Source organism: Miscanthus floridulus, chromosome 6 (genome assembly GCF_019320115.1).
Source record: "Miscanthus floridulus cultivar M001 chromosome 6, ASM1932011v1, whole genome shotgun sequence".
Lineage (NCBI taxonomy): Eukaryota > Viridiplantae > Streptophyta > Magnoliopsida > Poales > Poaceae > Miscanthus > Miscanthus floridulus.
In genome coordinates this window covers 12,802,236-12,828,352 of record NC_089585.1, presented here as the reverse complement: position 1 = coordinate 12,828,352, position 26,117 = coordinate 12,802,236, and the positions used below count along the sequence as shown (strand labels likewise).

The 26,117-nt window shown below is 42.9% G+C and overlaps 1 protein-coding gene and 1 pseudogene across 1 annotated transcript; one reads left to right on the top strand and one right to left on the bottom strand.

Moving 5' to 3' along the window:
* Window positions 1–1,108: 1,108 nt before the first annotated feature.
* On the top strand, window positions 1,109–7,735 carry LOC136461671 (probable complex I intermediate-associated protein 30; annotated as a pseudogene).
* A 164-nt stretch (window positions 7,736–7,899) lies between these two features.
* LOC136461670 (protein NSP-INTERACTING KINASE 3) lies at window positions 7,900–13,757 on the bottom strand. Its single transcript, XM_066460962.1, has 11 exons — window positions 13,099–13,757; window positions 12,617–12,749; window positions 12,452–12,523; window positions 12,190–12,333; window positions 12,026–12,097; window positions 11,882–11,941; window positions 11,664–11,761; window positions 11,416–11,565; window positions 10,440–10,781; window positions 8,937–9,328; window positions 7,900–8,733 (listed from the first exon to the last, which is right to left on the bottom strand). The coding sequence occupies exons 1-11, from the start codon at window positions 13,217–13,219 to the stop codon at window positions 8,413–8,415; spliced, it is 1,905 nt and encodes a 634-aa protein (XP_066317059.1). The 5' UTR covers window positions 13,220–13,757; the 3' UTR covers window positions 7,900–8,412.
* Window positions 13,758–26,117: the final 12,360 nt, after the last annotated feature.

Below are 26,117 nucleotides of genomic sequence, written 5' to 3'. Positions count from 1 at the left end.
CATGTGTACTTAAAAAATTGGTCCAACTTGCAACAACATATACACATGGAAGTCAGGAGAAGAGCGATTAACCCCGCAATTGAGAAGCAACACTTCCATTTGGCATGTATGGATAAACAAGTAACCTCTCACTCTCTATAGCTCACCCATTGGGAATATCAGTTGCACCTTAGAATGTAAGGCAATGAGACTCAAGATAAGAGGATGGATGTTTCTGGCAGATTTGACAATTCTGAAGTCAGGTGGTGATATTGATGTGATTCTTGGGATGGATTGGTTAACCAAACACAAGGGTCGCATCTCTCGCTCTCCCTGAGCTGTTAACCTAGAGTACCCTAGTGGTTTCGTGAGTAAATTGATGCTACATATTTTTTCTTTGACCAAAACGGCAGGGAGTCCCTTGCCTTTTTTTTTTCTTTTTTTCTATTAGTGAAACAAATAAATTACAACTGTACAGCTGTACAAATAAATTGATGCTACACATTGAACAGATGAGAGAGAGAGCGCGCTAAACTTCATGTTGGTTAAGGACTCCGTCTCTTGGTGCGGGATATGATAGCATTAGTCAGAGTCAGACACATGAAAATGAAGTGACAGACGAAAAAATAGGGGAATTTTTTTTGTCAACTTTTGTATTATTCTTGTTTGAGAATTACGTAGTACAACGTAGACGCCCACAACATGCATGCACATTTATCCCTATAAACACACGTACGTAAAACCTATCCCTATAAACAACTTCGAAGGACTGATCCGACAGATCTCGAGATTCACAAAGTCACCACTGGCGCCCCGCTGTTGACGGAGACGTCGCTTACCACTGAAAGCATATCGCCGTTAAATCCTAGAATAAATCTAGAAAAATGCGAGCACTCGTGCCAGTCGAGGACTTGAACCTGAATGAACAGGTTCCACCACAAGAAACCTAATCAACTGATCTATGATCAATTTATATATAGGTATAGATATAGTGTATACACGTATATGTTTTAGAAAACAAAATGAAAAGATAGTCAAAATGTCAGCAAATTTCTGAATTGAGCCCAAACAATCATTCTCATATAATAAGGCTATATACCTCTCCATTCCTCGCCCGCTGGCCCAACAAGGTCCATTAGCAGGTCGAGCTTCTCCCAGACTCGTACGGTCTTACTCCTCCTGTCTTCTCTGGTTTCTGTTCTTCGTTCTCTCCCAAATTCCCCGTAACGTTAGCGGAGGCGGCGGGCTGGCGCAGGCGGTGACCGGGCGGTTGGTCGCTGGTCGCTCGCGCGGGGATTGCGGGCGGCCGCAGGGGCAGGGCGTGGCGACGGCGGCGGCTGGCGTGCAGGTCGGGCAGTCGAGTACAGAGCGCTCAGCAAAGGGTGTCCGGCGGTCTGCCATTCCGCCGATTGGAGCAGAGCCAGTGAGCCAGTGCTGATTGGAGCCTCCAAAGCCGGCTGGGCGCTGGGAGGCACCGAGAGGCCAAGGCACCGGGCGATTGGTGATTGCAGCAGAGCCAACCACCACTCCACCTGTTCTGTCCACCAGCACCACTGAATTGAATTTGTAAGTTATTAATTTGGTCAATCACCCAATTGGCTTCTCATTTCAATGCATTATTGGAGTCAACTTGTGAATGACATTGAAAGAGCAGAGCTAACCAGTGAGAATTACCTAGAGCAAGTTGCCTGTAATTTATAAGTTTTTTTAATCATTTTGTTGTTTCATATCCTCTCTATATTTGAGCCTTTAATATGTTGAACAATTGGTACTTCTATGTTAAACAATTTTAAGTTATGCTTAATTCTATCAAAGCATGATCGAATATGTGTTATATATCTGGGCTACCGCCGCTGCCCTACACGAGGCGCCGAAGCCTTCGCCGGTGAAGAGCACCCACTAGGTATTCCCACCCCCTTCTCTTCCCTGTCTGCTGTGCGAAACCGAGTTCCCAAACTACCTCAAGCTATTTGGCTATTTGATGCCTACTAACTTTTAACTTTTTGCAAAAACTATTGGGTGTACATGTGTACACCCATGTTCTTTACTAGATCCGCTCAGTTGGCCTCCATTACCTACATGTCGAGGCTGCGAGCTCTGTGGCAGGCTTCCTTTAACGCCACAAAGAGAGGTAGCTTCTTACCACAAGTCAGAACCTTTTTACTGTGCTCGCTATCAAAGTTTGGTTCATTTCCTTGATGAAACACACAGTGTGTAGATGTGCTGTGCATAATCTTTGGTGCTGTTGAGCCGTTCAATGATAACCATATAAGGTGTAGTCATGGATCTTTACCTGTCTCCTGAGCATTGAGGAATTGGCTTTCTTTTGTGGGAATGGAAAACAAAGAGTACAAGTTGTCCAGGGTGCAGAATAAGAATTTTCCTAGTGACAGATTGAAATATGTTGAGTATTATGCATGATATGAAATTTGCAAGCATATCGGATTGTCAGCTAGATATTAATCATGTTGAATTATCATTATGAATAGAATATAATGCCAGTTTCATTCCATATGTACAAGTAGTAGACTTAAGACATCTTATAGCTGCTACTCATGCATTGCAGATCTGAAATAGATATGTGGTGTGTGGAATTCATGGTATCTCCGTAGGAATAACATGTTTTGCTAATCTGTAAACAAGGAAATTATGGAAATTCTGCTTTTAAGTGTGCAGAATAAACTCTTCTGGAAAATACATAACCTCCTTAACTATCTTGGTCTATATTAATTTTTCTTCCTATATGCTTAATTGACAGCTCTTGTATGGAGTTCAGATGATCTAATTCCACCAACTGAAAGATATATCTTCAATTTCAACTCAAAAGATGAGCTGAAGAGGTGGCATTTGTACTCAGATTCAGAGTATGGAGGTATTGCCTCACTTTCGAATTATACTTTTATAAATGTTATTAATTGCTACAGTTCTCTAAATATTGATCTGATACCATAGTATAATTTGTCCCTTTGCTTTGTGGCTGGGAGAGTGGGAGATACTTATGGATGATTGCCTGGTGTTGAAAATGCTCCTTTGGTTTTGCTTTCAGAATATGTTAAGAAGATGCTCTTTTGAGTTTCTGATGGTTCACAATGGAAAAATGTATTGCAGTTCAATCTTGTCCTGGTAGTCCCCAGTATATTACTTCTAGAATCATCCTAGCCAGCCCCCAGGCATTTAATAAGAAGACATTTTCACGCATGTCGAGAAAACCCCCGAACCCCTGCCCCACTCATACACAGTGGCACCGTAGCCCATGTGAGAACGACCACGACCTGGACCGAACCTTAGACCTGTGCTTTGGCGTGGGACAGATGAGGGGAGTTTTTTCAACCCCAGCCTGAAATTCGCTCCCATGGGGAAGTCGGACCCAAGACCTGAGAGTGCTACTAGAGCCACCTAACAAACTCAGCTAGAGGCCTGTTCGCATCCATACTCCATTGATTCATCGAATTGTCCCTTTGCTGCCTACATTTTCTCCTTTGTTTGCCATCAGCATGAATTATTGAATTATATGTAGGGTTTACATATAACACTATCATAACTTGCTTTCCAGATCATCCAAATGGGAGTCAACCACACCTTGTGTTTATCAGCACAGGATACTTGATACTGAATAAACTGGTGCACTACTGTATTATCTCCTGCTAGTTTCGAAACCAGTGGATCAGATAACTGACAAAGTGACGATATATATTACATGGGTGAACCTTCCCCTTCTGCAGGAGCAGGAAAAGCATTAACACTTTAGTTTGTTGTGTACTCATACACTTGTGGCTTAGAACAATATGAGTGGACTTGTGAATTCGATAGACTATATTTCCCAACAACTGATAATACCCTACATGTGTATTAAATTCTTATATCTTTTAAGGACATTTTTTCAGCTTTTCTGCAAGTACCTAGCTTCTTATTTACATCTATGATAGAATATAATTGGACAAAATTGTTATCCAGGTTTGTCTTCTGCATCCTTGGAAATAACTGACGGCGCTTCAGGTGGAGATACTCCATTAACTGGTAATAATTGTTCTACATTCTTAACTTTTCCAGCTTGTGCCAATCATTTTAAGTTTAGTTCGAATTGGGTAATTTTTGGTACAAGAGAAAACAAATGATGTATTTGTAGCTTCTTTCGTTTAGCATAATAAACCTCATTAACCTTGAAATGCCTTTTAGTAGTTTTCTCGGAAAATATCTGAACTGAATCCAAATTATCAGTGGATGCCAGCTGCTGTATTTTATTTAATAATTGAATTGAAACATTCAGGTGTTTTTTTTACTTATGATTTTATTTAATAATTGAATTGAAACAATATGTGGGACAAGATGGCAACCAACATTCGGAAGGTAGCCTCAGAGGTGTGTGGAGTAACCAAAGGAAGGGGACGCGAGGCTAAAGATACTTGGTGGTGGAACGAGGAAGTCCAAAGGGCTATTAAGGAGAAGAAAGAATGCTATAGACGCTTGTACCATGACAGGAGTGTGGACAACATAGAGAAGTATAAGGTGGCAAAGAAGACTGCAAAGCGAGCTGTAAGTGTGGCAAAGGGTAGAGCGTACGAGGATCTTTACCAACATTTGAGTACGAAGGAAGGAGAGAAGGACATTTATAGGATGGCTAGGGTTCGTGAGAGAAAGACACGGGACTTCAACCAAGTTAAGTGCATTAAGGATGAAAGGGAGCATCTCTTGGTAAAGGAGGATGAGATCCGACATCGATGGCAAGAGTATTTTGACAAATTGTTCAATGGTGAGAATATGGACACAACCTTTCAGTTAGATGACTCTTTTGATGACACCAATAGGCGCTTTGTGCGGAGAATCCAAGAATCTGAGGTCAGAGAGGCGTTGAAAAGGATGAAAGGAGGTAAGGCGATGGGACCGGATGGTATCCCAATCGAGGTGTGGAGATGCCTCGGGGACATAGCTGTAGTATGGTTAACCAAGCTGTTCAACCATATTTTTCGATCGAACAAGATGCCTGATGAGTGGAGGAGAAGTATATTGGTACCGATCTACAAGAATAAAGGGGATATTCAAAGTTGTACAAATTACCGGGGAATTAAGTTGATGAGCCATACTATGAAGCTATGGGAGAGAGTTATCGAAGCATCGCTTGAGAGCAATAACGCGGGTCTCTATGAACCAATTTGGTTTCATGCCCGGAAGGTCAACCATGGAAGCCATTTTCTTAATAAGACAAGTTATGGAGCGGTATAGGGAGAAGAAGAATGACCTACACATGGTTTTTATTGACTTGGAGAAGGCTTATGATAAAATACCAAGGAATGTTATGTGGTGGGCTTTGGACAAACATAAAGTCCCAACGAAGTACGTTGGGCTCATTAAGGACATGTACAACAATGTTGTGACTAGAGTTCGAACAAGTGATGGAGACACGGATGACTTCCCGATTAGGATAGGACTACATCAAGGGTCAGCTTTGAGCCCTTATTTGTTTGCTTTAGTGATGGATGAGGTCACAAGGGACATACAAGGGGACATCCCTTGGTGTATGCTTTTCGCGGACGATGTAGTGCTAGTTGATGAAAGCCGGACAGGAGTGAATCAGAAACTGGAGTTATGGCGGGAGACTTTGGAGTCCAAAGGTTTTAGACTTAGTAGAACTAAAACTGAGTATATGAGATGTGACTTCGGCACTACTACTCGGGAGGAGGAAGATGTTAGTTTGGAAGGTCAAGTAGTGCCTAGGAAGGATACCTTTCGATATTTAGGATCAATGCTACAGAGGGACGGGGATATTGATGAAGATGTTAGCCATAGAATCAAAGCAGGGTGGATGAAGTGGCGGTAAGCGTCTGGTGTCCTATGTGACAAAAGGGTACCATAGAAGCTAAAAGGCAAGTTTTATAGGACGGCGATTAGACCTGCTATGTTGTATGGTGTAGAATGTTGGCCTACGAAAAGACGACATTTTCAACAGCTAAGTGTCGCGGAAATGCGTATGTTGCGTTGGATTTGCGGTCATACAAGAAGGGATCGAGTTCGGAACGATGATATACGTGAGAGATTAGGGGTAGCGCCAATTGAAGAAAAGCTTGTCCAACACCGGTTGAGATGGTTTGGACATGTGCTACGGAGACCTCCAGATGCACCGGTGCGTAGTGGAATCCTAAGTCAGGATAGTAACGTGAAGAGAGGCAGAGGAAGACCAAAGTTGACTTGGGTAGAGGCAATAAAAGGAGACTTGAAAGGATGGAATATATCCAAAGACTTAGCCTTAGATAGGAGTGCTTGGAAGATAGCTATTCACGTGCCTGAACCTTGATTGCTTCTGTTGGGTTTCAACTCTAGCCTACCCCAACTTGTTTGGGACTTAAAGGCTTTGTTGTTGTTGTTGTTGTTGTTGTTGTTGTGTGGTGGTTCGTAAAGTAACCTTTTTTTTTACATGTGTATTCTGGAAGGTGTGTTTTCTGGTAATCTTTCTTTGGATATGTCCGAGGACTCAACATGGAGGATCAGGCGCTATGGATTCTGTGGGATGCGATCAAAGAAGGTACATTTTTCTGTTTTAGTGCGACACCGGGGTACTAACCTGGTTACTTCCGTAAATGCTTATCCCATTTCAGCAATGTTGTCACCAGTGATGGTAAAATATTTACGTGGTAGCTTTTGAAAAGTGGTTGTCAACTACTAACCAGATATAACGAAATAGAAGTTTTTTTGAAATGCCACCGCAAATACTAAGCATACCCTATATAGGCTTAAGAGGTTTTAACATCCTAGGGCTTTAGATCAAACTGTTTTGTTCTCTGGAGGTCAGTGAAGTCATATCAAGTGTCTTAGGATTCAGTAAATGATGCTTACTTAAGACTACCTTCTAACACTACAAAATAAGAAATATAGGTGCTTAAGCAGATGCTAGCTGAATGTCAGCAGAAGTTAATCTGTGGAGTGCTGATTAAAAAAAATCCTTTGTGCTGTTTCAGTTTGATGGTTTCATTGACCTTGATGCATATGATACAATAGCAATGAAGATCAAAGGAGATGGAAGATGCTACATATCTACCGTATGTTTTCCCACACAAGAGTTACTTTTGAATATTTGATGTCCAGTCAGTATCGTTCTGCAGAATCTGAAATTTTAAGTACAGATATACACGGAGAATTGGGTGAATTCACCCGAACAACAAGAAGACAACTCATGGCAGGCTTTTGTGTACATACCCCAGGACAGATGGCAAGTCTTGAAGGTAAACTATCATTTGCTATCATTGAAAATTCAGAATATGCGATTTTTTTTATGATGAAGAACCCGTTCCCATTCCATACAGATCCCTCTTGATCGCTATTTACCCACATGGAGAGAAAATGTGATTGAGGCAAAGTTGGAAATGAACCCTGCTCGAATCGTGGGGATGTCTCTCTGTAAACGCAGAAGGCGGTGTTCCTGGTGCCATGACTGGGCCTGGTGATTTTAGGCTTGAGGTTGATTGGATCAAGGCATTGAGAACGCTGTGACCTCCACAAATCAGTCTTATTTCACTGCTTGAGTTTCACATAGGCCTTTTCCTTATCTTCGTTTCATCCCGCTCCGACGCCGCTGAAATTTTATCAGCCAAACAAAACCACAGGAGTAACCATAGCACAGACAACCAACTCCTGTATGCACTTTTAGCCTATTAGGTGTATGAAATGTTTGTTTTTGTACTAGTAGCGGCTTCTGCAGTTCGGCACCAATGAATAATGGATTCTGTTTAACTTTTGAGGTTACTTAAGGTGTTCCCTTTGGACAGATGTTACTTTTCTCATAGTATCTGATCGGCCGATCTAATGATGTGCATTCCACACTGACGATAATGCTAGAGTAGGATTCAATTTAATTATTATTTGACTGTTCAGAGCACTAAATTTGATCATTTGAATTGGACACGTTCACTTATGATTTCAGGGAACGACTTAGAAATGCATGCTAGAAGCCGGCACTGTTGCAGTATCCAGAATTGTCAGCCTGCTTACATTGCACGTTTTGCTAGAGTTCAAATGATCTGTTTAGACCTCTTTGGTCGACTAACACATTTCTCACTAAGGGCTTGTTTGGCTGCTATTCAATGTCTGCGCTGCACACACCTTCAGCAAGCAAAAACACAAACAGGCACTGCACTGCACCGCACTGGGAACTTTGCTTTCTATCTATACTCATTCATCTCATCTCTTTGCCACCAAGTAGATGTGCAACAAGGATGGGCTCACCTCACACAATGCCGCTGTATGTACAAATGAATGCCACCACAGCTATAGACAGACAGATCACACCCTACAGTCCACCGGAAAAAAATTTCGCCTTCCCTTGTGCTGGGGGGCTCTACACGACTACACCTAACCGACTCCAATGTAACACAACAATAGGCTTCATATGGCAAAACATCTATGCATCTGTGCGATGACCGCTCTGGTCGATCGATCGGATGGTCACCTTGGTCCAGAGAGCTCCATGGCCTCTAGGCCAAGCGAGGATTCATCCGCGGCAAAATCCATGTACTTTGGAGGTAGGATCTCTGACTCATCGGACTTTGGTGTGTCCACGTTCTGCGACGCTTCCCATTTCTCTGCGAGCCCGTCCCCTTCCAGCATCCTGATTACCTCAGACATTCTGGGTCGGTGAGATGGATGGTATTGTGTGCATAGCAAAGCCACCTGAACCATTTCCTCCAACTCAACCCTGTCGTAGTTGCTACCCAAGTCTTTGTCCACCATCATGCTTAGCTGCTTTTCTTGATGAAGTTTCTTAACCTGGAACCAGACAAGGAGAACATGTTCATGGCAATACAAACAAAAGCTTGTCATTTGTTTTTATTAAAAAAATCTCTCAAGAGACTAAACTGAATGGCAGAGTAAAACAAGGTGTAAAATATAAAGCAAATATAGGCATTTTTTCATTTAAAATTTTAGAGCAAATTTGAAATTGAATAAGTAAACACAAGATGCATGCTTACCCAGTCGAGCACTCCACCCTTCTGATTCGCTACTCTTCCAAAATCCAACGCTTTCTGACCAGTGATCAACTCAACTAACAAAACCCCAAATCCAAACACATCAGTCTTCTCTGATGACTGGCCAGTTGACAGATACTCTGGTGCTATATGTCCGACAGTCCCACGAACTGCAGTTGTAACATGAGACTCCCTGTGATCCAAGAGTTTTGCCAATCCAAAATCTCCCACAATTGCTTCGAAATATTCATCAAGAAGCACATTGGAGGCTTTTACGTCTCGATGGATTATTTTTGGATCGCATTGCTCATGAAGGTAGAGCAGACCCCGTGCTGTGCCTAGTGCTATCCTCTTCCTCCTTGACCAGTCTAGAGCTGGCTTGCCATTAATATGTTCTGAATAAAATGAAAGAAAGTTAATTTCCATACATAGTGGACAGTACACGTGGACAAGGCTTGTATAGGTGTTTGCTGTTATCGATTAACCTAATACCACATGCCTTCAGTTGAAGATAGCTAGAGATTGGTTTGATAGCTTCAGTTCATAGTCCAAAACTGGGCTTGAAAGCAATATCACATGGACATATAACATTATTGCAGACCTCCACAGCGGGAACATGAGTAGGGTTTAATTTGACCAACATAATTCAACGGTCAATGGCACCATTATACATTCGATGGAAGGACATCAACATGGCAAAGGCAAGCTGCCTGTCTGGCATAGTTGATAAGACCGAGAATGACCAGTCATTTGTGTTCGAAGAAAAAGTGACCGGGTATTCAGATCATTGTATAAATTAGGGTAATACATTTTAGACTGTAATATCCATATGACCCATCAAATTTTTCACATTACACCATGCACAAACCACATTCGCCTATTATAATTTCAGCAGTAAATAGAGCACGTGGTGACTATCTGTGATAAGTAGATGCAAGACCAGCTGCAACACACCAATAGAAATCATGCTAGCTTGCCTGTTTGTAGAAACAGGCATAAGATGTGGCCTAGACAACACAAAACTTTATTTAGTACTCCCTCTGTTCCAAATCGTAAGTCGTTCTAGCTTTTCTAGGTACTTTTGCTATGCATCTAGATATACGCTATGTCTAGATACATAATTTTTATCATGTATCTTGAAAAGCTAGAACGACTTACAATTTGGAACGGAGGGAGTACTACTCTATGCACTATGCAGCAACACTAAGCAAATAGTGGAAAGCCGACACGTTTCACATCAACTATGATGCATCCAGAAATAGGGTAATTATTTCATGTTAGATATAAGAAACTTATTTAACAGTTATGCAAAAGTGTTAAAACATTTACAAATTAAAAATTTTCATCCAGCTTTGATAGCCATTTTACCACTCAAGTTTTTCTCAGTGGATATTTTCGTAACTGTTTTTTATAGCCATTTTCCCCATCTTCTTGTCTACTTAAAAATTTGGTCCAGCTTGCAACAGCATATGCACATGGAAGTCATGAGCAAGAAGAGCGACTAACCCCGCAATTGAGAAGCAACACTTCCATTTGGCATGTATGGATAAACAAGTAACCTCTCACTCTCTGTAGTGCAGAAGCCAATGAGACGGAGGAGATTCCGATGAACAGCCAAGCTAATGACTTCAACTTCAGTTTGGAATTGAACTTCCCCACCGGCGGCATTATAATCCTTCAGCCTTTTGACAGCAACAACAGAGCCATCACGCAAATAGCCCTTGTATACTATGCCATATCCACCTTCACCTAAGATGTTCTTTGAGTTAAAATTGTTAGTAGCTGCACGGAGCTCCTTGAAAGCATACCGCTTCAGATGGCCCAAACAAACTTCTGGATCATATTGATCTGCGCATTGAAGAATGTATCAGGTTCAATTACCATGCTGCTGTAAAGACAAACAATGTAGCATGCAAGAGAAGGACAAACATTGTAGAATGCTAAGGGTAAGATAAAAATACCTCATGATCATTAAAAGGTTAGAAAGAGCACATAAAGTAACTAGGAGATCATGATTGTGAAATAGCACACATGCCAAAGTCCAAAAGTAACTGGGAGATCATACAAGTAAAAACTAAAAAGCAACATAAGTTTTATGCTGTATACTCCTAATGTCAGTGGTACTAAGTTACTAGCACATACAACTAATGTTACCAGGTGCATCTATTTTATGTTCAAATTTGCGAGTGATTTCGAAACTCCTTATTAATGCCACATGTCTGAAAACAAACAACTCTCAAGTCTCGAGTGCTATTGGGGAAACAACTCAGCTTTCAGCTTACTGAAACTCCTGTAGCTCAAATTGACTAACAACACTTGCATTCATGTAAATTTACTGTGGGACTGACCAGAGAAAGCTCTAAGATCTTAAAGTGCTAGCGGTTGCTGCAACTAAGAAGCTAATCTCATGCAATTCACGCCTAGATCTAGGTGGTGGTTGGTTATCATGATCACACAAGAACAGAATAAAAAAGGATATTACCATTAACATCAAAAAAGATCTGCTGATTTCGCCTATGACGCCACCAAAGAAGCATACCAACTACAACAGCTACAAAAGCTACTGAACCAACAGTTGCTCCACATATTGTAGCAATATGATGGCTCTTTCCAATGCCTTGTTGTGGCTGAGCTGAGGAAAAGGAGACATGTGAGTGCCACCCAGAAGTAAAGGTATTTATTGTCTTCTGTTATGCCTTCCCAAATTTGAACAATGGAAAGAGATCTCACTTTTCAGATCATCTGGTGGGTAAGAGAGTGGGTCAAGTGACACAGAAGAGCAGTTACCTCCAGACTTGTTACCACAAATCATTGGATTTCCAGCTATGCTGTATGAACAAACAATAAAATCATCGCGTGACTATACAAACAGTAATCCTGGCATAGCATGTAGTGTTCAGGTAGAAATCATTTCAGTCAAGAAAATGAATAAAATTAAAATTACTTACATAAAGGTTCTTGCAGAAATCTTGGGTAATGGGCCACTGAGATTGTTAAACGAAAAATCTCTGTAACAGAAGCCAACTCAAGTGAATGAATACTGAAATAGGGAAAGAGCAAAACAAACAATAAAATGGGATTGCAGAGCATACACGAGAGCAAAACCATCAATGCTGCCAAGTGAATCAGGCAGAACTCCAGACAAGCTATTATTGTTCAACTTCCTGGTAGCAACAAGAGAGGTAGAAATGAGCCAAAACAAAATCACTGTGATCCACGGGAGTGCTGAAAATCAACATTGAAGTAAGAATCTTACAAATAATTGAGGTTCTTGAGATTTCCAAGCGAACTTGGGATACTCCCCGTGAGCTGGTTATCTGACATGTCAAGAGTCTTTAGCATCCCCAGCCTTCCTATCGTACCAGGAATAGGGCCAGAAATCGCATTGTTCTGTAACAGCCTGTCGATCAGCATAACAAAGCACTTCGATTCATTCAACCAGATTGGACCACTCAGAAAACCTTAGGTTTGAATTTTGAAGTGCTATGGGTAAACAATAGGGGGGCGAGTAAACTTACACAGATTGCAGCTTGGTGAGGTTGCCGATGCCGGGTGATAACTTCCCGGACAAGCTCTGGCTAGGCAGTCCTCTGCAAACGAAGGAGCGCATGTGAGAACACCGGCCGAAAGCAGCGACCGCTGGTGCTCTTCAGAACGGGCATGAGCATGGGAGCGTAACGTACAAGGCGGAGACGTAGCCGTCGGAGGAGCAGGTGACCATCCTCCAGCTGCAGGGGTCGACGGAGTTGATGTCCCAGTTGTCGAGCACGTTGTAGGGGTCCTCCAGCTCCGTCTTGATGGCCATCAGAGCCACCACTGCGGTTCAGCCACAGGCAAGGCAAGGTTCAGCCTCACCAAATTTGTGATGCCAAGAAACAGCTAAAACTCGACAGACATGACGAGTGATGAGGAGGCACAAGCACATCAGCTACATTTCATTTAATGTTCTTGTTCATAGTGGATCTTTTACCATCACAATCTTTGAAACCGGGGTTGATCCAAAAAAAAAAACAGAGGATTTTTCAACAAATTTCAGCAAAAAAAAAAACATGTGTTGCCTGATTGAAAATGTTGAACATGCGTCTTTTTTCTTCCCAGACAAAATACGAACAGTTGGGCATTTTGTTAAGACTTTTGGAGATGAGGAGGAGAGCAGGGTAGGTACCTTCATAGTTGATGCCGGCAGGGGAGAGCGTGGCGTTGGACGGCGGCAGGATCACGGCGAGCAGAGCAGCGACCGCCACCCACCACCACTTCATCCACATCCGGGGCCACCGCGCCCGCATCGCCGCAACCCCGCAGATTCAATTCGGCAAACAAGCCAGAGAAGAGGAGGAGCAGACCAGTCACCACTCCACAGCTCCTCCAAAGCACAATTCCGCCGCTGCAGCAGGGAGGAGGACGAAGCAGCGGCAGCAGCGCTCGCGAAATCGGCAGCCAAGAAGAAGGCACTCTCTATCGGACGGACCTCGTCTAGTCCAGATACCCAATGATGCCACCGCGGACGCAGCGCGAAAGCGAGGGGCCGAGGGGGGTTCACACGAGCTCCGCAGAGGAAGATGGTGGGGGTGTGGGGCACGCGGGGGCAACAGCAGGGGGAGAGAAACGCCAACGAGCAGGAGCAGGGGCAGGGGGCAGGGGCAGCACGCAGCAGCCTGTGCTGTGCCTGTGCCTTCCCCTGCCACTCCCTCCCTTCCCCACCTATCAATCCAGCACCATGCTCCTGCCGCTGCCGCTGCCGCTGACGCCGCTGATGCCCACCCACTCCACGCCGCTGCAAACGGCCAAGCGCTTTTCCCCCGACCCGGCCTGACCTGCCACGGGCGCGCATGCCTAGCTTGCTACCTCACCTCCATCCTTTTTCGTTTTTTTTCCACTGCTTTATTTGTTCCCCTAGATTTTCGGGAAAAGGTGCGTGCATTTTCAGAAAAGCAAGGAAATGCTCTTGCTGATTTCGCTACCTCCCAAGAATCTTTTCTGTGGATGAACGAACACATTACACATGCAATTTGATACTTTTTCACAGAGAGAGAGAGAAAAAATCAACTTGCCGACGGCTGCGTGGATAGCCTTGTTCAGAAAAGACGGCAGATGCTTTGCTCTTGCTCATCGGAAAGCATAATGTTTTACTGCTACATGCAGTGTCGAATTTGCTGGCATTATACTACCAGTACATATCACCGGCAGTTGTGCGTGTTTGGCGAGGATAAACAACTCATCTGCCTGCCTGTGAGAAGAAGCTTTCTCAGTGTTCTTTCTTGTTGTCATCATCTACGCATCCACCCTACCAAACGACAGTGCTAATGACAGGAGTATACAGGGCGCATGTTTGTCATGAACTAGTCTACGAAACCGAGGACATACTGCCTAGTTTAGATTGTAAGTTTTTTCACTTTCTCCATCGCATCAAATCTTTAGACACATGCATGGAGTATTAAATATAGATAAAAAATAACTAATTACACAGTTTGATTTTAAATTACGAGACGAATCTTTTGAGCCTAGTTAGACCATAATTAAACAATAATTATCAAATACAAACGAAAGTGCTATATCCTACCTCCCATCTAAACGAGGCCCTACTGTCAGCACGACTCTCTACGCTGCGGATACTGTAACGTAATGCTGCCAGCACAGTGGTAATAAAGAACGGAATGATGGGGGAATATAAAGAAAAGCGGAAGAAGAGAGGTTAAAAGCTTGCGGGGCACTGGCGAGTCACATGCTCACCTTTTATTTTGTCCCGTCCTTTCTTGTCGCTCTGCTTGTCACCATCACCCCCCTCCCTCTCTCTCTTGATCGTCAGTGTCATGCTGGTCGCGGTAGAATATATTTTGTTTAGATATTTTTTACATTCCGCGACATCCGGTCCCCGGCCAGCTTGCTACTGTGTTTTTGAATGGATGGTGTTCATCATTCACCCATGAAGCATATAGCTTCACCCACTAAACCAAGTAAAATTAGAGACAAACTCAAACTTAAGGCTATTCTACGCACTAAGTCTACTAGAAGATAAGCACCCTTTTTTTTAAGAAGATCTCCATTATCGTTGTCTCCAGCAAACGATATGCCCTCTTTACTATGGGTTTATTGTGCTCCTTTTTTTTTAAGAATGGACCAACAACTAATCCATTAGATAGCTCGAAAGATTAACCACAAGTGTGAAAATTACTTGTTGAGCCCAGCGCCTAAAAGAATCTGATAAATTCTTCAGAGGCTATAAACCAAATACAATTCGAATAATCTTCGGAATAAATCTTGCAACATGACAATCGAAAAAACAAATGTCGTTGTAGTTTCTTTGTTGTTGCAAAAATAACAATTGTCATCGCTTTTCCAATAGAGCTTTAGAAGATTGTCTTTTGTTGACTAAGAAAGGTCTCTAATTTTTAAGAGGTAACTGTTAGATTGATCTCCACCAGTGTAACACCCTCGGTGTTACGTCTTAATCAAAACACTAAATCATATCATGAGCATCATGTTTATGTATTATTGCATGTGGTAAATAAGAAATTAAATTTTATTGCACTAATTCTCAAATTGAGCTCTAATTTATTCCTTGTCCAAGTATTCTTCCGTAGCCCAAATCACTTTCATTCATCCTGATCCAACTCTAGCTCTTATTATTCTTCTCCTCCTTAATTTTCCATGCACGCACTCGGCACTCGCAAGCCCGCGAAACACGCTTCAGTACATTCTTTGGCAAAGACGCAGTGCTTTTACTTTGTCGTGTCAAGCAAGTCAAGTTAGCAGCACCTGATCGACCGGCAGCAGCATCGCACACGCTACGCATTAATCTCACGCACAAGCTCGGCCCGTTGAAGCACTCCGTTTGTTCGCTGCTCAGTTGCTTTGTAAATGAAGGCCGGACACATTTTCCACACAGCAGCACGGTAGCAACAAGGAAAATACTGTTCACCATAGAAAACATTGTTCACTGTGGAAAACACTCTTCACTACGAAAACATCGTTCGTCCGCAACAACGCGTCATGCACAGGCAGCGTTTTTTTACCTTTAAGCAAGCTAGTTAGCCACTAATCTTACGACGCGTCGCTGTCGCGCCTTTTGCCTTTAAAAGGATACGCCGAGCCGCCGAGCCATTTCACTCCGTTGCTCACTTGCTTCTCTTAAATCAAGTTTCTCTGTTCTTGCCCGTGAAAGCTGCGTCTATCGATTTCTCTCGAGCTGCAATAATCAGCTGAGGTAGCTAGTCTGCAATTGATCTTCTCATTCTCTAATATTTCCTTGACCTGTGGTCTCCTCCCCCATTAATTCCTTGACCTACATGAATGAACCAGCACCCCACGACCAAGCACGTTTAGCCCAAAGCACACTCTAGTCCTGATATGCTCGTTAAGTCCAAAGACCACTCAAATTCCATCATTGAATTAATTCCCTCATGACCAAAGACCCACTCCAAGTCTATCACGTGAAATTCAATTCACATGACCAGCTAGCCAAATGCCAGCTCCACCTCCAGCCCCACGTCTCTTGCCTATAAAGGACACGCCAAGCCCATCGAGCCGTCCCACTCCGCCGCTCACCATCTGACTCTCTAAATCGAGTTCCTCTGTTCTTGCCTGGGAAGGCTGCGCTCTGCCGATCTCCCTCTCCGAGCTGTAATCGACCGAGGTAGCTAACTTGCAAGGATTCCTTCATTGTCCTTCTCCATTATTTCTAGACTCATAGTCACGTTCTGGTCAACAAGTCCAATAGCATGATTAGCCTCCTCCAATAATATTATTTTCTTCATCTCTAGAGCTCATTTGAATTTATTTATTTATTGTGAAATAAATTTTGTTAGATTCCTAAATTCATGATCTATCTGTTAGTGTAATTAGTTCGTATGGTTCTGCGATGTTTTAGGGTTACTTATTAATTCTAGGTTGCTTGTTATTATTACGGTTATTTAGAGAATGAATTTTTGTGATGCATTGGTAGAAGTGCTAGCCCTAAAATTCTTTTACACTAGGTTTATTGTATTATTATGTGCTCACTATAATTTTTGTGGCCTTAGAATAGGTTGATAAATATGGTAGCTAGTGCACCTTGTTTTATCATATATATAGTAAATTGATATTAACAATAAGGATGCCTTTAGTTGCTAAGATAATACATGAAATGTTTCATACATGTTTAGTTGGAATAATAGGTAACTTTGCGTATTAGTCATTAGAGTTAGCTTAGTAGCTTAGTAGATGTATTCTTATTTTAAGAGTTGATGTTGCCGTATTACTAAGCGTTGCATCATCATTTCATGCATGTAGATAACGAGTTGGTAGAGTTCGTGACTGCGGGCGGACAGGAGTACGACGAAGTCGTCGAAGAGTACGAGGAGGAGATCCTCGTGCAGGAGGACGTCCCAGAGCCATCAATTGCTGACTTTGCTGACACTGCGCCTGCCCAAGGTAAGCCCTGGTGCATAACCCTTACTTTGAATAATAACTGGATATATATCTATGGTGTGTATTTATGTTACAGACATTTTATAGAAACTACATGCACAAATATATCTACCCATGAGACCTACTAGTACAGGTCGAGTAGCTGCTATGATTAGGATATCGGTAGCGTGAGTAACATGTCGTTACTCGTAAATAGGTGATAAACATGATCACTCATGATAAAATGGTGGAAAGGAAAATGGTGACCGGGCAGGGATATGGTTGGGTTTTGGTGAGTGTAAAGGGTTGTGTCCTGCGGCCAACAGGGCATAGCTCAGTTACACTTTTCCCCAGTCTGTGTCAATTAAGGACCGATCGTTGCATATGGCTCTAGGTAAGTCACAGATCTATTGTCCTAAGTGCATACTTGGGTATGGGCGCAGGAAAGGCTTGTTGCTCTCTTGTTGTGGATCCGGCTCTTTCCGGACCGACTGATTGGAGGCGGAGATAGTAGAGGTCCTTGCACCACACTAAGTCTAGGACTCAGGAGTGGGAGCTTGGAGTCTGAACACCTAGGACAGGAGAGTGATGGATTGGTCCTACTTGTGCCTGGGCTACAAGTGGGGCGTGTGTCTTCGGGGCACCCAGCTGGGCATATTGATTCACGAATCGCCGGGAAATCTGGTACGGCTTGTCTGCGGTTTAGCACCGTAGTAAGAACTGAAAGTTAAAAGGAGAAGAAATGGAACTGATTGCTCAACTCTTACTTGAAAGTAGAACAGGTGCTTATATAGACTGGCTAGATGATAACTTAATACGGCTAATAATAATACATAAATGAGGACTCACTAGTAGTATTGCTTTCTGCTAAAAGAAACCAGTAAACCATAAAGCTTATTATATTCCTTGGAGTCGGGAAATTATTCCCACTAGTCAGATAAGTCTTGCGAGTACATTGTGTACTCAGGGTTTATTTACCCCTGTTGCAGGTGATGCATGAGAAGTACCTTTGTGTGGTGGATTCTTCTGGTGGGCTCAGACGGATCCTCATTCTTATCGCTACATGTTTATTTTAAATTTCGTTGTTTATCATTCCGCACTCTGATATTTGGTATTGTAATAATGTCCTTTTAAGAAACTCTGATGTATGAAATGGACAAGTATTGTAACTCGTTCTCATTATTGGATCCTTGGGAAAATGTGGATCTTTTGAGTTCTCCCTTAGGGTGTGCCCGACGAATACTGCTTGCTATAGCTTGCTTTCGGGGTGCTTAGTGTCTGGTGGAAGACGAGCACCTCCGTAAGCGTGTTATTTCGGGCGGTTCTGCCACAGTTGGTACCAGAGCCAATAATGGTCACGAGTTTCATCATTTTTTTTCAAAACTAAAAATTTGACCAACAAAATCTTTACAAAAAGAAGGATGTGATTAAGTTATGTAAATAAGTATCAGCCCTAGCAATATGGTCTATCTAGGATAGCGGCACTGGTTTTATCTAATCAGTTTCTGTAGGTACACTGACTTACGTTGCATAAGAAATCTCTTAGTATACAAAAAGTGAGTGTGCGATGTGCCAAAAAATTTACGAATGCCGCTATATTCCAGCTTGAGTGAACGTATAGGCTAAAGCATGCATCATGATATTAGCATTTTGCTTCAACTAAAAATTCCCCCTACACGTATAATTGGATTAGTAAAGTGATAGGATTAATTAAAAGAATGCTTTAATTAAATGTGCTATCATTTATCTATCCCCTGCTTCTGATCGGTAAGGTTGTCCTAAACGGATAGTTCCTACCTCTTATAGATGAATCTAAGGTCCGAACGTGGGAGCACTAGCGCTGGGGTGGCTCACGGTCTTGGCAAGGGCAAAGGCGAGAGTGCCCGGGCCCATGAGCCCAACGGGGAGAGACATGTGGCTCCACTTTTGGCTTCTCCACCACCACCGCCTCCGATGACCCACGCTGAGATGTTGGCAAAGCTATTGGCTGCTCGCCAAGAGTCAGCTCGTACCATGGACATAATGGCACAAGCTGTCGTGGGTCTCGCCCGTGGAGGCCACGAGGGCAACAGTGGGAACGGGGGTGGTGCTCGTCGTCCTAAGGGACCATCCTCTTACCAAGACTTCCTCAAGACTCACCCACCCACTTTCACCCCGTCTGATGAGCCCCTGGATACGGAGCACTAGCTTCGCATTCTAGAGCAGAAGTTTTTGCTGCTCGACATGGTCGACGAGCAGAAGGTGCGCTTTGCAGCGCAACAGCTTTTGGGGTCCGCAAGCGCATGGTGGGACACCTTCCATGCCATGGAGTAGCCTGATTATTCGGTAACCTGGCAGGAGTTCACCACTGCATTCCGAGAGTTCTTTATCTTGTTGGTGTCAACAACCGAAAGGTGACTGGGTTCCTAGAGCTACGCCAGGGGAATATTAATGGGGACGAGGGTCCCGATCTTCCATCAGGTTCAAGATAAACAATGATTTATTCGGAGAGCGACACACCGATCCGGCTTCAGATCATAAAGACCCAAACCCTGCAACCTTAGCACCACGTCTCCTCTGGTTATCAACCATGTCACAATCCGGTTGACCTCGCTAAGAAGGCTAATCCCTGCTGTGAATCGAAGAACACAAGCAAGAACAAGATAAAAAGCAACTCAATTAAAGTGACAATTGCAGATGAATGATTAAGCACTCGAAGTTGGGGTCTTCCAAACCGATAACGGCGACTGTTTAATGACAGATTGATCTAAAAAAAACTCAAAACCTAATGACGGTGGCGGCAGTATGATTATAAAGGTCTTAGGGTCATCACCTACCCTAGACACGCCCCCTAATGGGCCCAAACACAATACATGATCCAACGGACCAAAAGTAGGTGTCGCAGCACCCTGGCAGATTCTGGACGGTAACTTGTTTCGACGATTCCTGTTGATTTCGAAGAGGTTTTGAAGTGAAACCACTTGGATTGGCTTCCTTATCAAATTAGCTTTCCATCTATATATGGATCATCGAAAACGGAGTTCGGATACGTCCTAGGCGTCCATTTTATTGCAGACTGGTCCTGACGGCCGAGGCAGACTCGAACTCGGATTGGACTGGGCCTCTGGCTTGGCTTGGACATCCTTGCTGGACTCCTAAGATGGTGGCCAAGGAGGAGGACGTCCAAGGCCATCTCTTAGATGTTCTCCATCTTCTTGGGGCATGCTCCAACTTGGGCCTGGGTCCCAAGGATGTCTAATAAGCCCATGACGATAGTGTAGCTCCCGCCAGAAATAGCGACATAATATATTGGTGATTTGGAGGCCTTACCGACATGATATTGAGATAGAACTAGATCTATTTGAAAGCTTATCAAACAAGCTTTCCATCAAGTGCTCATTGACCTCGATCGCACTCCGGATGGATGAGTTATGGCCTTCCCAATGAGGCACTGTCGGGTTGCCGACGAACTAAAAGTTCAACTTTGATGAACTTCCATTATGAAACACATTTGAACCTACAATCAAATAGTGACATGTACATGTGGAACCAAGTGAATTATAACCAAAGTCACTATGCAAATGTAGGAACGAGCGCACCTTATAATCATTGTTCATATCCAAAGGTGCCATGTCCTCATCATCCTCCCCTTCTTGACAACAAACCGTCCTCGGTTTGGGATTAGCTGAAGGAAACATTGTTGGTAGTAGCCAACATTGCTCCCCTTCTTGAAATTTAACATGTTTCTTTATAACAAAACTAGGGAAACTCGACATGACAAGATTATAGCAATTGGAATCCTTTGGTTGATCATACTTTTGCGCAATATTAGGAGATTTCAGAGTTGAACAAATATAGACATGATGCACCATATACTCTCCTTTACAATTATATTTTCTAATAAAATGAGATGTACAAGTAGACAACCATGGCAATTCAACACATTTAAGTTTCTCTTCTAAACTACTAAGAACATATAAAGTATCAAACTCAATATAACCTAAAGTATTTGAAGAATACAATAATTTCTTTTCTTTTGTTCGGTAGCAATGGGAAGCAAACGTTTATGTTCAGCATAAGTAATTGGTTCCAAAACATGGAAAACTGAAGCATCATCAACTAATTCATCTTTATCACAAGGCACATCAAGCAAATTATCATGGGACAAAGATAAATCAAGAGAGGGTTCCACTAACAATTGCTCTATGATAGCATGGTTTGTGGAAAAATTTAGTACAATAAGACAATTTTCACCTTCTGTGAGTGTAGCACCATGGGCATTACCTGTGTTCTCAGCAGGAGTAATAGGTGCATTGTGAAGTGATGGTTCTAAATTTGCATATGAGGTTGTGAGCTCCTCATTTTCTTCCATGTCATCCTCTCGCTTATGGATATTATCCTGCAGAAGGTTAGTCATAGCAAGAGGAATAACAATAGATTCTTCCTCCAAATGGTGCACCTCATCATATGAAATCAAAATAGGAGGTGGATTAACAAAGGTTTCTCGCATAAGAAGTTTCATATCATTCCAAGTTTGAGGTTTATTAGAAGGATCTAAAGACTCCCACCAAGATAAAGCAGAATGTCGCAAAACACTAGCTACATTTTTTACCTTTCTCCTTGGACACATAAAGCGAGTAGCAAATATGTTATCGATGGCAATTTCCCACTCCATGTACTCATCAGCACCTATACCATCATAAGTCGGTGGATACAAACAACCTATCATCGTAAACACAAAAACAAGGAACAAATGGTGAAAGTTATCCCTACCAAATGACTATGTGGTTGCAGTGGTGTCACTTTTCACAGCAAGTGGAAGCGTCTTACCAAGCTCTTACAAAGTTCTTACCAACGCAAGTAGTGGCGGTACAACCAGTGGCTGGTTCGTGATACCTATGAGGCAGTGGTACCGAGATTGCAAGGGCCTTTTTCTGTATCGATCTGAAGTATATGTGGAGTTTGGGAGGCACGCAAAAGAACAAATATGTATATGTGGCACATAAGTCAGTGACAGACAGCAATATTGAATAAATGTCCAGAGCACTTGTCCTAGTTGCTAGCCTATACGTGTTCCTATCACCAGTTGTGATAAACAAGAGAGGAAACAAGGATGAAAAGAAACAAGTATTAAAGGTAGCAACGGATATGAACAAGGCAAAAGATACCACAAACAATAGAGCTATTGAGTGTTCCTTATGTGCTCCTTTTCGATATCTTCTATTCTCTTTTACTATTTTTTCTTTTATTTTTTCCAATCTTTTTTTTCTTGCTTTTGCTCTTTTGATATTTTTCTCAGCAAGGAGCACACAAGAATAAACCACAAAAAAAATTGAGCTCAATTGAATAAAAGATGTGGCCTATACAAAATTAGGACTATGCTAAAAAGCATACCAAAACTTATGGGCCCAGAAGCTCAATTTTCCTAATCGAAAGCAAAGCTAGGATGAAATAGATCTAAAATTTTTTGGCGTTCTCCGTAGATATAAAATTTGTCCCATTTTGAGTTCGGATGCAAAAGTTATGACTGTTTTAAGGAAGCTGCTCGAATTAGGGATTTAGTGGACACAAGATGCAAACCGATGGTGATACGGAATAGCGGTGGATGAAGGGATCAACACAAACTAGAAAAGAACATAATCTAAACCAACAACAAGACTTTGACCTAGGACACAAACTCAACAAAGCGGACTCTGAAACTGAATCATGCAAAGGCTATGGCGCGGATGGTTATAGGATAGGAAACAAATATGGCATTGGACTATGGGATAAAAGCAAAAACACTCGAACTAAGGGTAAGATGCGAACTTGATGGTATACTTGAAGCTCTGATTACCACTTAATGGAGACGGGGATCCCGATCTTCCGTCAGGTTCAAGATAAACAACGATTTATTCGGAGAGCGACACACCGATCCGGCTTTAGATCACAAAGACCCAAACCCTGCAACCTTAGCACCATGTCTCCTCTGGTTATCAACCATGTCACAATCCAGTTGACCTTGCCAAGAAGGCTAATCCCTACTGCAAATCGAAGAACACAAGCAAGAACAAGATAAAAAGCAACTCAATTAAAGTGACAATTGCAGATGAATGATTAAGCACTCGAAGTTGGGGTCTTGCAAACCGATAACGGTGACTGTTTAATGATAGATTGATCTAAAACAAAACCCAAAACCTAATGATGGCGGCGGCGTATGATTATAAAGGTAATAGGGTCATCATCTACCTTGGACGCGCCCCCTAATGGGCCCAAACACGATACACGGTCCAACGGACCAAAAGTAGGTGTCGCAGCACCCTAGTAGATTCTGGATGCTGACTTGTTTCGACGATTCCTATTGATTCTGAAGAGGTTTTGAAGTGAAACCACTTAGATTGTCTTCCTTATCACATTAGCTTTCCATCCATATGTGGATCATCGAAAACGGAGTTCGGATGCATCCTGGGCGTCTGTTTTGTTGTAGACTGGTCCTGATGGCCGAGGCAGACTCGAACTCGGATTGGACTGGGCCTCTGGCTTGGCTTGGACATCCTTGCTGGCCTCCTAAGGTGGTGGCTAAGGAGGAGTACGTCCAAGGCCATCTATTAGATGTTCTCTATCTTCTTAGGGCGTGCTCCAACTTGGGCCTGGGTCCCAAGGATGTCTAACAAGCCCATGACGATAGTGTAGCTCCTGCCTAGAAATAGTGACATAATATATTGGTGATTTGGAGGCCTTGCCGATGTGATATTGAGATGGAACTAGATCTATTTGAAAGATTATCAAACAAGCTTTCCATCAAGTGCTCATTGACCTCGATCGCACTCCGGATGGATGAGTTATGGCCTTCCCAATGAGGCACTATCGGGCTACCGACGAACCAAAAGTTCAACTTTGATGAACTTCCATTATGAAACACATTTGAACCTATAATTAAATAGTGACATGTACGTGTGGAACCAAGCGAATTATAACCAAAGCCACTATGCAAATGTAGGAACGAGCGCACCTTATAATCATTGTTCGTATCTAAAGGTGCCATGTCCTCATCAAATATGATAGTGATGGACTATGTGAATAAGTTCAATCACTTGGCTCAGTATGCTGGCATTCATGTGGACTCTGATGACAAGAAGAAGGACCACTTCTTTCATGGTCTTGCTCCCATCCTTCAAGAGAAGTTGTACACTGGTGAACTATCAGACCTTTGGGGCACTGATGAACGCCGCCATTGCCATGGAGGGTTTTCAGCGGGAGTCCCAGGCCGAGTGGAAGAGAAAGCGAGTGGCAGCTAGATCCTCTAGCCACCCTCGCACATAGAAGATACAGGTTGTCCGGCGGGGGCCCTATCAATCATTAGGTGGGCCTTTGTTCCGGCAGCCCCTAGCAGACTTCGCAAACTTCCTCCACACAGTACCATGCACCCCCGCAGCAGGTGCAGCCCCAGCAGTCTGAGGGATAGTAGGTCCCACCTCGTTAGGGGTTTAGAAATAAGCCTGGTGCTTGCTTCAAGTGTGGCAAAGATGGCCACTATGCCTGAGCTTGTCTCCAGAACCAGCCAGCTCAGTCCTGCTCAACCAGTTAGTGAACTGCAAGCTTGTCAAGAGGACCATAATCAAGAAGAAAGTGCCCAGCAGATTCGGCCAGGTGCATTTCATAGATGCTGCGCAAATTTTGTAGCAGGAGTCGATGATGGCTGGTATGTTCACCATCGACTCCCATCCAGCCTATGTGTTGTTCAATTCTGGTGCATCATATTTCTTTATGAGTATAGGGTTTGTAGAGTGGCACAACGTACCACTTATGGCTATACTGTATGCCTATAAGATCCATACTAGTGGGTTCATAAATGTTCATTAGTACCTGCATAGATATAATAAGCTTGGTATTAGCCACCCACACTTACCGCCTATAGTTCATGGTAATGCCTGGGGCAATGCATTGATGCTATTCTTGCAATGAAACTGGTTGCGGGTGTATATGTTAGTATTGGATATGAAGCGGAGGAGTGTGGAGTTACGACTTCCTTCTTCTAAGGATAGGATGTCTCTTATTGTACCCTCAGATCCAGTCTTACCTATTGCTGCCCATGCTGAAGCCTCTCCTAATCTTACCTCCATTCTGGTAGTATGTGAGTTCCCAGATGTTTTTCCTAAAGATCTTCCTGGGTTGCCACCAGATAGAGAAGTAGAATTCTCTATTGAGCTAGAGCTTGGTACTGCCCCTATCTCAAGATGCCCATACCGCATGGCTCCAAGGGAACTAGCAGAAATGAAGAAGCAGCTAGAAGAGTTGATGGACAAAGGTTTCATCTGTCCTAGTTCTTTACCATGGGGTTGCCTGGCTATTTTTGTGAAGAAGAAGGATGGTACTTTGCAGATGTGTGTGGATTACCGTCCTCTTAATTCGGTAATAGTTAAGAACAAGTATCCTTTGCCCTGCATAGATACTTTGTTCGATCAGCTGGCTGGTACCAAGGTGTTCTCAAAGATTGATCTCCGATTAGGCTATCATCAGATCAAGATCAAGCCACATGATATACCAAAGACCACTTTCTCTACTAGGTATGGGCTATATGAATACCTAGTGATGTCTTTTGGTCTCACCAATGCTCATGCCTTCTTCATGTACCTGATGAATTCAGTTTTTATGCCAGAGCTGGATAAGTTTGTGGTAGTTTTCATTGATGACATCCTGATCTATTTCAAGAATGATGAAGAGCATGCCCAACACCTTCAGGATAGTACTGACTCGACTAAGGGAGCATAAATTGTATGCTAAATTTAGTAAGTATGAATTTTGGTTAGATCGAGTGCAGTTTTTGAGGCATGTGTTGAC